Source organism: Denticeps clupeoides, chromosome 4 (genome assembly GCF_900700375.1).
Source record: "Denticeps clupeoides chromosome 4, fDenClu1.1, whole genome shotgun sequence".
Taxonomy (NCBI): domain Eukaryota; kingdom Metazoa; phylum Chordata; class Actinopteri; order Clupeiformes; family Denticipitidae; genus Denticeps; species Denticeps clupeoides.
The window spans coordinates 25,715,515-25,728,825 of record NC_041710.1 but is presented as its reverse complement, the minus strand read 5'-3'; the positions used below and the strand labels follow the sequence as shown (position 1 = coordinate 25,728,825).

The 13,311-nt window shown below is 43.4% G+C and overlaps 1 protein-coding gene across 3 annotated transcripts in view; it reads left to right on the top strand.

Moving 5' to 3' along the window:
* sgcz (sarcoglycan zeta) overlaps positions 1–13,311 on the top strand; it is a 185,065-nt gene that overhangs the window by 132,925 nt on the left and 38,829 nt on the right. For all 3 annotated transcript variants that reach the window (XM_028975813.1, XM_028975812.1, XM_028975814.1), the window contains one exon: positions 118–219. In XM_028975813.1, coding sequence (XP_028831646.1) covers positions 118–219 — 102 coding nt within the window. The remainder of the gene's footprint in view (positions 1–117; positions 220–13,311) is intronic.

The following is a 13,311-nucleotide window of genomic DNA, read 5'->3' as shown; positions in this document are numbered from 1 at the left end:
TGCCGACCACTTTATGTTAAACACGAGAAGCCAGACTGAGTCAGCAAACAGTGATGCTCTAAACCTTGTTTTAAGTTCAGCTAAACCTAATCTGCCTCTCTCCCTCTCTGTCTCCAGGATGGCATGGGCAACCTCCGTGTGACCAAAGAGGGCATCAGACTTGAAGGAGTCTCAGAGTTCCTGCTGCCATTGTATGTGAAGGAGATCCAGTCTAGACGAGTAAGATCCAGTTCAACCTTTCCCTCCCTCTCTCTCAAAACATTGTGTATTTTTTCTCCAAACCTCATCTTGTGCCCCATCTTACATGCACAGAGACATGGAAGGGCTGCTAACAGCTGATTGGGAAGCAATTTGACACCGAAGTAAATGTTTCATTCAGCAGCCTTCCTGTCAAGGCTTGATAACAGAGATGTACACTACAGGCCAAAAGTTTGGACACACATGTGTTTTCTTTATTTTCATGACCATTTACATTGGTAGATTCTCACTACCAACACATGTGGAGTTATGAACTTAACAAAAAAGGTGAAATAACTGAAAACATGTTTTATATTCTAGTTTCTTTGCTCTGATTACTGCTTTGCACACTCTTGGCATTCTCTCGATGAGCTTCAAGAAGTCATCACCTGAGATGGTTTTCCAACAGTCTTGAAGAAGTTCCCAGAGGTGTTTAGCGCTTGTTGTCTGGTGACTGTGGAGGCCAGGTCTCCACTTTTTCTTAAGTACATAACTCCTCGTAGTTTTGATGTGTGTGTCCAAACTTTTGGCCTGTACTGTACATCATGCTTCATGCAGGGACACAGGCCAGGCTGTGTGTTACATGCTCTGGGCTCTCCTCTTCAGATTGGTGGGGCGGGTCTGATGCAGACTCAGGCCTGACGCACAGAGCAGAGCTGTGATGCATGTGACAGCTGCTGATTGATTGGTTACGTACACACACACACACACACACACACACACACAAACACACACAGTATAGAGAGGCAGGCTACGGACCTTATTGAAGCAGAAGTTAGAACTTCTTTCTTTTTCACACACCCATTCACTCGCACTCAAGCGCTTATTCCAGCACATTTTTGATGCAGGGGGCTGGGGTCGACATTTTCCCAACTCTGACCTTTAGCGGTAAATGATGAATGCTCTGGCTCTTACAATTGATTTTTTTTCTGTAAATAACCCCTCTTCTGCTCTTTGATTTGCCACACACTGCACACCAAATTCGGTTCCCCAGCTTCCTTTGATCTTACGTACACAGTGTGCATCTGCAGCGCTGCACTTGGTGGCACTTCACCTTCTTTGGTCCTTTTCACCAGATTGGAGTCACGAGTCACAGTGTCCAGTGCTTTTACTGGTGCGGAGGTGCATGGCTTTCATGCTGAATTACTGACTTCTTTTTTTTTGCTATCAAGAGATTTGAAAAAACCCAAGCTACGTTCACCTTTTTTATTCAAGTTTTTTTGTGTTATGTATCCCAGTACAGTACAGGCCAAAAGTTTGGACACACCTTCTCATAATTTTTTTTTTTTCTATATTTTCATGACCATTTACATTGGTAGATTCTCACTGAAAGCATCAAAACTATGAATGAACACATGTGGAGTTAAAGGTGAAATATTTATATTCTAGTTTCTCTGATTACTGCTTTGCACACTCTTGGCATTCTCTCGATGAGCTTCAAGAGGTCGTCGCTTGAAATGGTTTTCACTTCCCAGGTGTGCCTTATCAGGGTAAATTTGTGGAATTTCTTGCTTTATCAATGGGGTTGGGACCATCAATTGTTTTGTACAGAGCGCAGGTCACTGCACAGCCGACACACGGTGTGTGTGTGTGTGTGTGTGTGTGTGTGTGTGTGTGTGTGTGTGTGTGTGTGTGTGTGTGTGTGTATATACACACACACACACACATACACAAGAAACTTAAAAAAGCATACATACATTACAGTATCAGTGTCCAGATAAACATAGACATGGATAATAGGGAATAAAGCAGTCAAAGCACAAGGTGAGCCAAACACTTTACCCAAACACAGCACCCTTGCAATTTCAAAGCAGTTCAATTTTCAAAGTGCCCCACAACATTGATTCTGTGGTTGCACTGCAAACAAAACATGTTATTTTGAACCAGCAGTTATACTTGAGATCAACCCCTCTTCAGCCAGTACAAAAACCTACCAATTATTGCTAATTAAGGGTCACTTCAAAGCCAGGCTTCTGCAGCCTTGCCCGCTGTGTCGCCACCATTTTATTCCTCCACTCCTTTGTGTTGTTTACTCATCTTTATTTGCTGGGTGTGGAGTACTCATGTGAAGAGCGGTTCAGTGTTAATCTCTCAGCTCTGAACTCCGGCCCACCCCCTGTGTTCTGGCTCAGTGCCCTGTCCGTCCCCCCCTGGCCACAGACCGGATCTCAAGTCGGGTTTGGTTAGTGGGGGTTAACCCTGTGTTCAGTCCATGCCCACCATCACAGCATGACAGCAAGAGGACACAGGAATGCTGAACAGGACGAGGTGGAGGAATAGAACATAATCTTGCAGGCTCAAGTTTACGTACCATCCATTGTTGAACAATCATACTTAAGGCCAAACTGCGTGATGAAGGCCTTCACACAGTTATTCACAGTTATTCCTTATCTTAGCTGTTAACATTCAAAACAAAGTAGCACATAATCCAGCTGTTGCCAAGCAGCATCATTCCGACCAGTAATATCAAGAAGGTTACAGAACACATATGCACACCCACACACACACCATTATTTCCCATTATTCTCCTTCATCAATGTCAGAGAGTAAGACCACAGTTCTACTGTTTCCATCCCCCAGCTATCAGATAGGGCCATATGAACCTGACCTATGATCGGTCCTAACCCTGAGTGATGGTTCTCTTTAAATTCTGCATGTGTGTGTGGTAGGTGATCTCAGATAAATCTTTCATATCAACAAAAGGGCTACTTTTTTTTGTGAGGTGTCCTGCTACAGGGTCAAGGGTTACAAAGTCGGAAGGTCTGGTCACTATTCCCTGACTCTGTGTGGTAATGTGTCGTAACCTGACTTGATTGTGCTGCTTCCAGAAGTAATCAGCTGTGTCTATTGGAGCTGCAATTCAGACAATTTGCTAGTGTGTGTGTGAGTGAGGTGTGTGTAAGGTATGTGTTTAATCTTGTGATCCTTCGTCTCTTCTGCACAGTTTGAGTGATGGGTTTTGGCTTCTTTTCAGACACAAGCTTTTATAATTGTCCCTCCTGGGAGGCCACATCCCTCTCTGTAATTGTGTACTCCCTTTCAGCATCATGATATACCTCCCTCTCTCTCTCTACCATCCACACTCCTCCTTTTTCTCTTCTTCCACATCTTAAACCATACACTTTCATGTACTTGCTAGCTCTCTCTCATTCACTCTTCTTTTTTCCTGTCTGCTCCCTGAATCACATCCTATCCCTTTTTCCTGCCACCTTTATTTCTCATCCACACTTTCGGCACTGATGCTAGAAAATAAGTTCCTGGTGTTTCGTCCATTTCCCTTAATTATCTACGGAGCTCTACACACACACCGACACACACACAAAAACATAAAACATTGTCATGATCCGGTCCGGCTACTCTGGATCTGGAGAGCTATTATGTGTCCTGGTTGTTTTCACCTGTGTTTGATAGTATAAATCTGCCCAGTTTGTGTCTGTCCGCCGTCGGGTCATTGATTGTTGATGTCGCCCTTGTACTGTTCACCATGTATTATACCCTTGTTTCGTGACATTGCCAGCGTGACAAACATATATTAGTATTTATTACATAAACATTAGATATTAACAAAGCTTTGACCTTTTCTTGTCCATCTTCAATCTGTGCTTCAACCAGCACTCATCCTCCCCAATGTAAATGAAAAGACACTTTAGTGTGCTGATTCAGTTTGTATGTTTTCCTCTGCAATTTTGTACAACCCAGGAAAAATTAACCGAGGACCTCATACCGAGGACCTCATACTCATGTCCCGTGATAGAGTTTAGAGTACACAAAGACACTGAAGTTAGCTCCTTATTCACAACTCCTTATTTGAATCGTCTGTTCCACCTTAAATACCAAAGGCTGCAGTTCTATTTATTTTACACAGAAGTGTCTATATTCATCATGAATCTATGTGCACATGAGCAAAGTTCAGTTTTTACAGTGAAAAGTTTTTTGGGCCAGACAGGTATTAGTTGATACTATTTCTACACATCTTATTTTACCCATATCAAGTGAGTTTTCAGTGGCCCAGAGCTTTTAAACTATGTTTTTTTTTGTAATAGAATGCAATTGACCAGTCCAATGCACAGTTCCCATGTGAAATTTTCAGGGTTGGGCAGGGAACACTTGATACCATTTCTAATAATTTTGAGTGGGAGCAGAGAACCATATATGGATTTAAAGCGTTCTTTATCTCTGAAACAGCTTTCCTGGCTGTAAGCCTCGCTGAACTATACCCCAACCGCCTATGTTGTTAATATGCTAACTGAAACAAATAGGGTTTCCATCAGCCTTCTTTACCTGTACTGCTGTTGTAAGTAACCCTGGTCACTGTATCCATTGTTGCAGATTTTCATTTTTCTAGAAGGCAGGAGAAACAACAATCCCTGAAATTGTAGGGAAGTTTCTGTGTGCAGTCTGGCCCTAATGTCCCAGTCAGGTTGAGTGGCCGAGACAGCTACCATGTAAAAATAGGTCCCATAAAATTTTTATAGAGGCTCATAATGATGAAGAACACTGAGCAGATTTGGCCCTTGGTTGCCACTGCCTGGGAGAATTTTTCATTCAGCTAGTCTGGATGAGTGTAGGGTCTGGGATCATGCCTAGAAATCTTACACATATAGCACTGTACATACAGCACATTCTCTCTCACACACCCGCACACACTCACACACAGGCATTGGACACGGTGTAGGATAAGAGTTTATCCGGCCGACAGATTAATGACACAAACCGTGTCAGAAATGTATTATGTCTTGTGGAGGACACCTTGTAGGCCTTATCTTGTCCACTGCAGTCAGCAGAGACTTGAACAGCATCACAATCTCACACCCATCCAATGTGGCACAGGGACCCGCAGCCACTTTATCCGTATGTCTCTCTGCGTTTAATTACACCAAACCTGGTGAAATCACTGCTGCATGACTGAGCGTACAGTCTCGGCTCCTCAGTACTGACCGGTCAGCTCCGGCCGTAACAACAACCAGGCAGTTAATTAAGAAAAGTTAAGCCTTATCAGGGCTCTTAGTTTTGTAAACTCAAAATTCTATAGAAATCGAACGAGAATTGCTGGTTTCTTCCTCATGTAAGTTGCTTTGGATAAAAGCGTCTGCTAAATAAAGTAAAGTAAAGTAAAGAAAAATAAACGCTAGCCCTCTCCCAGTTTTCTGATGGCCATGACACAAAGAGGGTGGGTTCACATGGAACCTTGGCACCTTCAACCCTTGAGCAAGACGCACCCATGTTGCCATTCGTTACGAGCTGCCAGAATGCATGTGGATGGCCCCTGTGCACTCAGAACAAAAAAAAATAATTAGGCCTAGATTGAATTAATTAACGCCCCACAACTGACATTACACTTTACTGCTGCCTTAATGGCGGCCATTTCTCCTCAGCCTCGCCTGACACATAATGACATTTCACAAGGTGTTACATGGCTCAGGGAAAATGGCAATGATACTGCACTCGGCCGTGTAGTTCAAAGCCGGCCCCATGTGACCTGCCTGGTTGAATTTGAAGAAGGTCATCAGGACTGACCCTGAATCAGTACAGAAAAAAAATACAGCTAATTTATGGACCCATTCTTTATCTGCTCATAATGTGCACAGGGTATTAACTTGCATATTCAGGAACAGAATACAGATGCAAGATTAATTAAATCATGTTTAATTGTTTACACTTAGAGAGAAGTGAAGTGATGGGGCTTCCTAGGGCTTGTGCATGTAGACCACACAGAAGGAACAATGGTAAAACACATTGTTAAAAAAATTAAAGGGCCTATACTGAAGAGGAGGAACATTTAATAAAGGCTTCAGTATGGCCAATCAGGAATTCAAAGAATTAATACAACAAAATCACGAAGCACATAAATAGTAATAGTGTCATTAGTCAGTTTTATTAAAATGTTATTCAGATTATTAAAGTTTTAGAAAAGGAGCTGTCTGTGGTGCTGATTCCAGCATTCAGACTGCTGAGAAGAGCAGAAATTGGCATGTCTGGGACCATGTGACCCATAGCTGCCTCGCATGAAAACAACATATGCTGTTACATGGGTAAACGCCACCTTCCACAAGGCTTTCCTAATGCTGTAGGAACCTGTGAGCATCTGGGCTAATCAGAGTGATTAACTGGTTATCACACAAGGTGTTGAAGTTCATTTGTGGAAACGAGTTGTAAAATGTAAGCTAATCACTGTGATCAATTCCTCTCAGAATTCACTCATACATTAGATGAGTATACCATTTTGAGGGAAAACATTATAAATCTTGACATTGTTGTACTGGATTTTCATGCAAACAAATCCCCAAAAAACGTGCCACAGCATCTTTATTTGTGGCATGGCACTTTTTAAAGTGTCCATTGCGTTTGCTGTTGTCGTCCTGGGCGAAAGGATTTAATGGGAATGCACCGGCTAATCATTTATAAAGGAGATTTGGGGATGAATGGGTTTGGGGAAGCAGACAGCGTGGAAAGCGGCGTGCGAATGATAAGAGATGGCATGATAGGAAATCCCCAGCCTGACGGCATGTGAGGATCTGAGGACTGTGTGAGAGCGGGCTGGGAAGGAGGGAGGGGCACATGAGGGAACGCCTCATGCAACATTCACATGCCTCAACATGGAAATGTGACAAAGTAGAGGGGATGTGAGACAAATGAGGCTAATAATCACCAATGTGGAGTTATTGCAAAACAAGAGCTAATAAGAATGGCTCCAGCAGCCGCATCCCACTTCAGGATACAGCGGTTACCTATAGTGATTTAGTGAATGAGTAAATACATGGAATTAAGACAACAGGATAGAAAAACTCTAACATTATTGATTGGCTGAGAGGAATGTCCTTTTGCTTTATTCCTTAAGTAAATGTGCGTCTTCATGTGACAATTATACGCACCTCACTCCTTTACAATGCTGCAGCTTCACACCAACCCGCTTCATGAAACATGCCGCCTGTTCGGGAGCTTTTTTTTGTTCTCGAGTCAGTCCCACACAGTTCTATTTGCATCTCAAGGTTGTGGGTAGGTTACAGTTGAGAGGCCGGGCTTGTGTGCAATCAATAACCCACCGCACACATTTCATTTGTTTGCCAAGTTGGCATTGTCTGACAGCAGGTACGAAAGCCCCTCTCCGAGCCAAAATGGGGTCCACTACACCATGGTCAGAGTGTCACATTCGTACACCAACGTGTGAGATGACAGGCGAGAGGAGGAGGCAGACAGAGGAAGAGTCGTGAGTGACTCACCTGGTACAGTCAACTGGAACTCCAGGAATACTCACACAGGGAAAGAAATGTGTGTGTGTGTAATATTTATACCTTACTGGGGACCCAATGTTCTGATAAATACAGAAACACTTTGTACAAGTTCTGAAACTTTTTTCCCTACTGAGATTTTAAAATGATTTAGGCCAGGGTCAAATTTAGATTCATATTCTTCTTTACTTAGCAGTTCAAAGGTCTAGTCCATGTCCTTGGTCCATGTCCTTGTTTTGTGTAGCTGCTGTATTCATAAAATGTATGGTGGTTCTTTTCGTCCTCAAAATCCTCATTTGGCAGGAGGGTCCTTTCCGGAGCTTGGCGAGACTCCCTCCTAGCATTCAGACAACAAACAATGGAACAGTCTAACAAGTGTTCAGCAGTGCATTATTTAAAGGATCACAACCATGAACTTGCACAAAGTGCTTTGTGGGTGATTTACAAACGTCAAGAGTGCACATGTGCCTGTCTGAAAAAGTCTGTGAATGAAGGACGTGCTCCATTTGAAGTATTGAAAACTCCAAGGACATGCGTCCTTGAAACGCGTGCTGACAATGGTGAAGGCTTAATTGTGTGAAACACCCATAGTTACGGAGTTCTGATTCCTGAGGCCTTAAGAAGTTGGAAGCATCAGAGTGAGGCTAATATCAAATTAACCGTCACAATCATTTCTACTAGATGATACATGTTATGTAATGTATGTTTTTCTTTTGTCTGTGTGTGTGTTTTGATGCAGCATAGATTCAGGGTCCAGAACAGGCTGTCTAGCCTAGCCCTCAGTACTGGAGGAGAGAGAAGTGGACTGGCCTACTGATCAATAATCTATTAGCCTTGAAACACATTGCACAGACTTGTGTGTGTGTTTGTGTGTGTGTGTGTGTGTGTGTGTGTGTGTGGGCATAGATGCCTGTTTGAGCGTGCTCATATTAGAGAGTGTCCATATCCCTGACTCTAACCAGGTACCTCTTGGTGATGGAAGCTCTATAGCAACAGTAGTTTCCTGCTGCCTGCAGCTCATACCAAGTGAGCTGAAGCGAGGTGTTCTTCAGGAAGCTGCGGAGTCCTTTCATCTGTGTTTGTAGATGAGGACACGCGTGTCTGTGGGCATGTGTCATGCAGCTTCTGCATGTGCGTAGATGTGTGTTTATGTAAGCCTGCTATTTAGTATATAATCGGAAGGTTTCCGGTTCGAATCCCGAACCCCCAAAGTGCCGCTGAGCAAAGTACGGTGCAATGGAGCTTTCATGTGTTTCACAATGACAATCACTTCAATTTCACTTCACTTTTTCCTTTTCTCACTCACACACACACACACACACACACACACACACACACACACATAGCCTCAACTGAGCCACTTTCAGCTGTGCACACGGCCTGCTCTTGTGCATACTAACCAGCCTTCGTCTCCCACGTCTCTTTCACCCACCCCTTGCCCTCCGTTACCTCCAAACACCTCTTTATTTACCAACCTAGAGCACCATTTAGATTCTAGCATACAGTTTGTTGACATGGAGGCACAAACACAGGCACACACTCCTACACACAAACCCCATTGGTTTGAACATTTGCATCTGAAAGACTTGGGAAGACCTGAAAGAGCAGATTGATTTAATGAAGGTGTTTGTGTTAGACATAAAAAAAAAGCAGAATAATTTGTGTTCGACTCATTGGTACATTTAATATGTTCAAGGAATTCAGCGCACACCAAGAAAACACCCCGCTGACATATAATGATGCCGTCATATCAGTCACTCTCAATTTCCTCCCTTCAATTGTGCAGGATTTAAAAGGGTAAACAGGATGCTGGTGAACCACACTATCAGTACAGAAAGTGTGTTCATTTTTGAGCTGACTCTTTTTGTGACTGATGTATGTCAGGTGGGGAGAGGGTCCGAGGTGATGGGAGCGTGAGTCTGAGCGCTGTTCGTGTTTCTGTTTATGTCTCATTTCTGTGACCGTACAAACCTTCTCGGGTTCAGCCTCACCGCTGTGCCTCCATTGCACAACTGATATTTATTTGCTGCCTGGCAGCCAGATCAGTCTAACCGGATACTTCCTCAGTGGAGATGAATAGGCACAAGAGCTTTACAGTTCTTGTCCCCAAAACGCCAGCACTATGTCACCTGCTGTGTGTTTCTGTTGCCATGTCTGCAAGAGTCTAGGCCACCAGGTCAGTGTTGTCCTGCTTGATGAAGAACCGCAAGGTGACTGAACCAATACTGTAAGACCTTTCATTAAAATTATGTACAGCAAAAAAAGAACACAATGAAAAATAAGAGATTATTTTTCAGTCTGACAGCCCTGTTTTCAAGCGATTCGGTGCTTGGGGAGTGTTTTACAGGTAGAGACAAAGACAGAGAAAAACTAAATTGGTTGCTAGTTATTGGTTTCATGGAGGAACTAACTACTCTTTCAGCCCTTTCCTATTTGCATTTCAATATTTCTGAAACTCAAATGGCGAACCTTGGTTAAGAAAATGAAAAGTTTAAAATAGGAGGAGCCAGCTCATTGTTCCCACGCCACACCAGCAGGGGGAGCACAGCTGTCCTTGGGGTGGGCAACCCGGAAGTAGAGAGCAGTATAAGAAACCGGCGGCCATTTTGTTAACTGCTCGCTCGTCAATGTGTTTTCTGTATTTGTCGCTGCCACTTCTATTTCCCTGCCTCCTTGCTTTTTGTGTAGACTGTTTCTCATGTTGCCAACATGTTTTTTTTTTTTTATCCCATTTTTTTAGGCCGTATTTTTGCCTTGTGCTTAGCCCTTGTTGGATAAAGATAGACACGACCCACCCACCTTTTCTAGTCCTGACAGACCTTAATACGGGAAGCCCGGCAGCTGAACCCCTGCCAAGTGAGATGCTCCGTGCACCTCTCACCCTGGCCCAGGTACAATGGTCCTTCCTCCAGGACGTGGTGTCAGGACATGCCAAAGTACCCCCACCAGACATCCCTGTTGTCCGCACCTTCCCCACGGCCACCCTTCCCAAAGTCTTACAGTGAGGTCATGACGGCTCCCTGACCGGCCATCCCAGCCTAACAGGAGATGTGGCTGCCTATGTGGCCGCATGTCCCACCTGCGTTGCCGACAAGGCTGACAACCAATGATCCCAGGGACTCCTGTTGCCACTCCGCACCCCACGTGCAGTGGTCCCACGTCTCCCTGGATTTTTTAATGGCAACTTAAAGAAAAGTTGAAGTGATTACACAGCAGCACAGCACATGGTGCACACAGTGAAATTTGTCCTCTGCATTTATCCCATCACCCTGAGTGAGCAGTGGGCAGCCATGACAGGCGCCCGGGGAGCAGTGTGGGGGGACGGTGCTTTGCTCAGTGGCACCTCAGTGGTACCTTGGCGGGTCGGGATTCGAACCGGCAACCTTCTGATTACGGGGCCGCTTCCTTAACCGCTAGGCCACCACTGCCCCAACAAATCAGAAATTCTGGCCTAAACATTGTGTAGGTTAAATTTAGCCCAAATGCGTGGTTATGAATTATTATTAATAATTCCACGTGTTTGTCACCTCGTACCCCAGAAAACTCTCCAGAAATGTCTTTTATGGGTTTTATTAAACAGACAGATCTATTGGTAAAATGAACCACTTAAAACAAAGGAGTATAGAAGCATATCTGAAGCATATCTTTCATTCATCCCCACATTTACACCTAATCATGATACCAGTATAATGGTAAGATGGTAGCTCTCATTTAACTAGATATCAGGTTAAAATTAGCATAATGCACGAGCAGACTGGTGTTGCTGATAACTTTGCACAAGGAGACAAAATTCGTTGTGCGGGATGGGTCTGTGCCCTTTTTGCAACCCTGTTGAACTTTCTTTATGCATAAAGGTTTCTGCAAACACCATACCATCAAAAATCTATTTCTTCTCATTCAGATGCATTCATCAACAGTTTTATTAAACAATTTTGAAGAGAAAGATTCCAAACGTTACTTACTTAGTGTTTCAACATAGCATAAAATATATTTTACACTAACACACTTCAATAGACCATGATGGTAAATGAATAAAGTATGAGGTATCAGTGCTGATGAAGGTGGGATGATTTTAGAGTCATTTGGAATCCTGTATGTCCTGTTTATCAATCTTTTATTGATTGGTCCATAAGTGAGTTCTGTTCATTATCACATTCTAACAGGAGAGGAGGGAAGAGGAGCAACCCCCCCCCTTCTCAGCATGGTGCCACAATATCTGGTCACAGGGCTATGACAGGGGCCTGAGGATGGCAAACTCCTGTGATCTTTGAAATACGGCACATGGTGGTCTTCCAATCCTCTTCCAGATGAGGAGGAGACTCCTGAAAGTTGTTAATAAACTGACCATCTGGATTTTGACCTCTGGTTCTGGGGTGCAGGCGGTATGTTAACGCCAATGCCATAAACCAAGGAGTGTGAAACAGGATTCTCTGGCTTGAGATAATAGTGCGTCTTCGTGCTGAATCAAGCTACACATATAATGGTGACATCCAGCCTGTGTATGTTCCCTACAACTGGCAACACCCAGACTCCATCCGTTCTGGGCAGACAAGCAGAAGAAGGAACGTTGCCGCAGTTGCCCGTTGTTCTCCCACTTACCTTAATTGACTTGTTTGAAGTGCTCAATGCCCTCAGATTAAATGTGTTGTTTCCTCTTTCAGATGCTACCCCCATCAGACCTAGTGTGTTCCGTAGCAGTACCTCATCTTGCCTAATATTACTGCTGTTCACAGAGTCGGCACAGCTGAAGGGCTGATAAGCTCAATCCACTGCACCCCCACTTATTAATCTGCTAATTAAATTTTGCTTTTAAATTGTTTCTCAAACTTGGACATCAAAGTTTCTAAATCTATAGGCAGACTGACGTATTGGTATTTACAGGAGCTTAGGGACTTCATTGGCTAACTTATAATGGCTTCTTAAAGAAACACTTTTGTTCAAGCATTATAATTAAAAGCCCACATCAGTCCACATGAATTCCCATGCTTTTTTGTGGCGAGTAATTATATGTTTGTGTAAAAATGGCTATTCAAATGGCTTTTTAAGTGTCTTCAGGCCTGGGCATTTGGATATTGTGGCCCTCCATACAGCTATGAAATATTTACAGAAGTCATTCCACAGCACATGTCCCCATACCTCATCCCTGGTGACACTGTGGTCTCCTCCAACTGTCAGAACATTGCAGAAGGACCTGCTCATGTACGCTCTGTGATTGGCGATTAGGCACGATGGAAGCTGGGCTCTCTGGGTTCGTAGCCTGGTCTGAAGCACATTGATTCGGGATTGCTGCGGGAGAAGAAGGCACGGGAGCGCTGTGCTAAAATTAGGTGCCGGCAGGTGTTATTTATTAAGGTTTTGGCATGCTTTAATAAACAGGAGAAAACAATGAATGGTAGGATAACCAAGTGCAGGTGCCGTGGCTGGAAAGAAGGGTCTCTGTTCTGCCAAATCAGCCAATACACAACCCCCCAATTTTGTTCAAATGTATTAAAATAAAAATGACAATTAATCATTTATGGGTGTTTATGTCTGTTAAATTGTATACATGGACAGCATTGGACAAAATACTAATTAATATTATTATTAATACTTAAAATTAACAATGACTGAATAAATTATACATTGCCATCAATGCATTCATTAATGTATTCTAATATATAAATAATATATAGGTTGTTTTGTCTCTCATGAAGGTCCCCCCGCCTATATCTTTGTCAAGCTGTGACCTCTCCCAAACAAAAGGTGCCAAAAGCCAACGAATGGCTTAATGTTTTATGATGAGAAAGTCTATGTCGGGGGAAGATGACCACCATCTTCCTGTATCTTTTTGAATAAGGCAGAGACA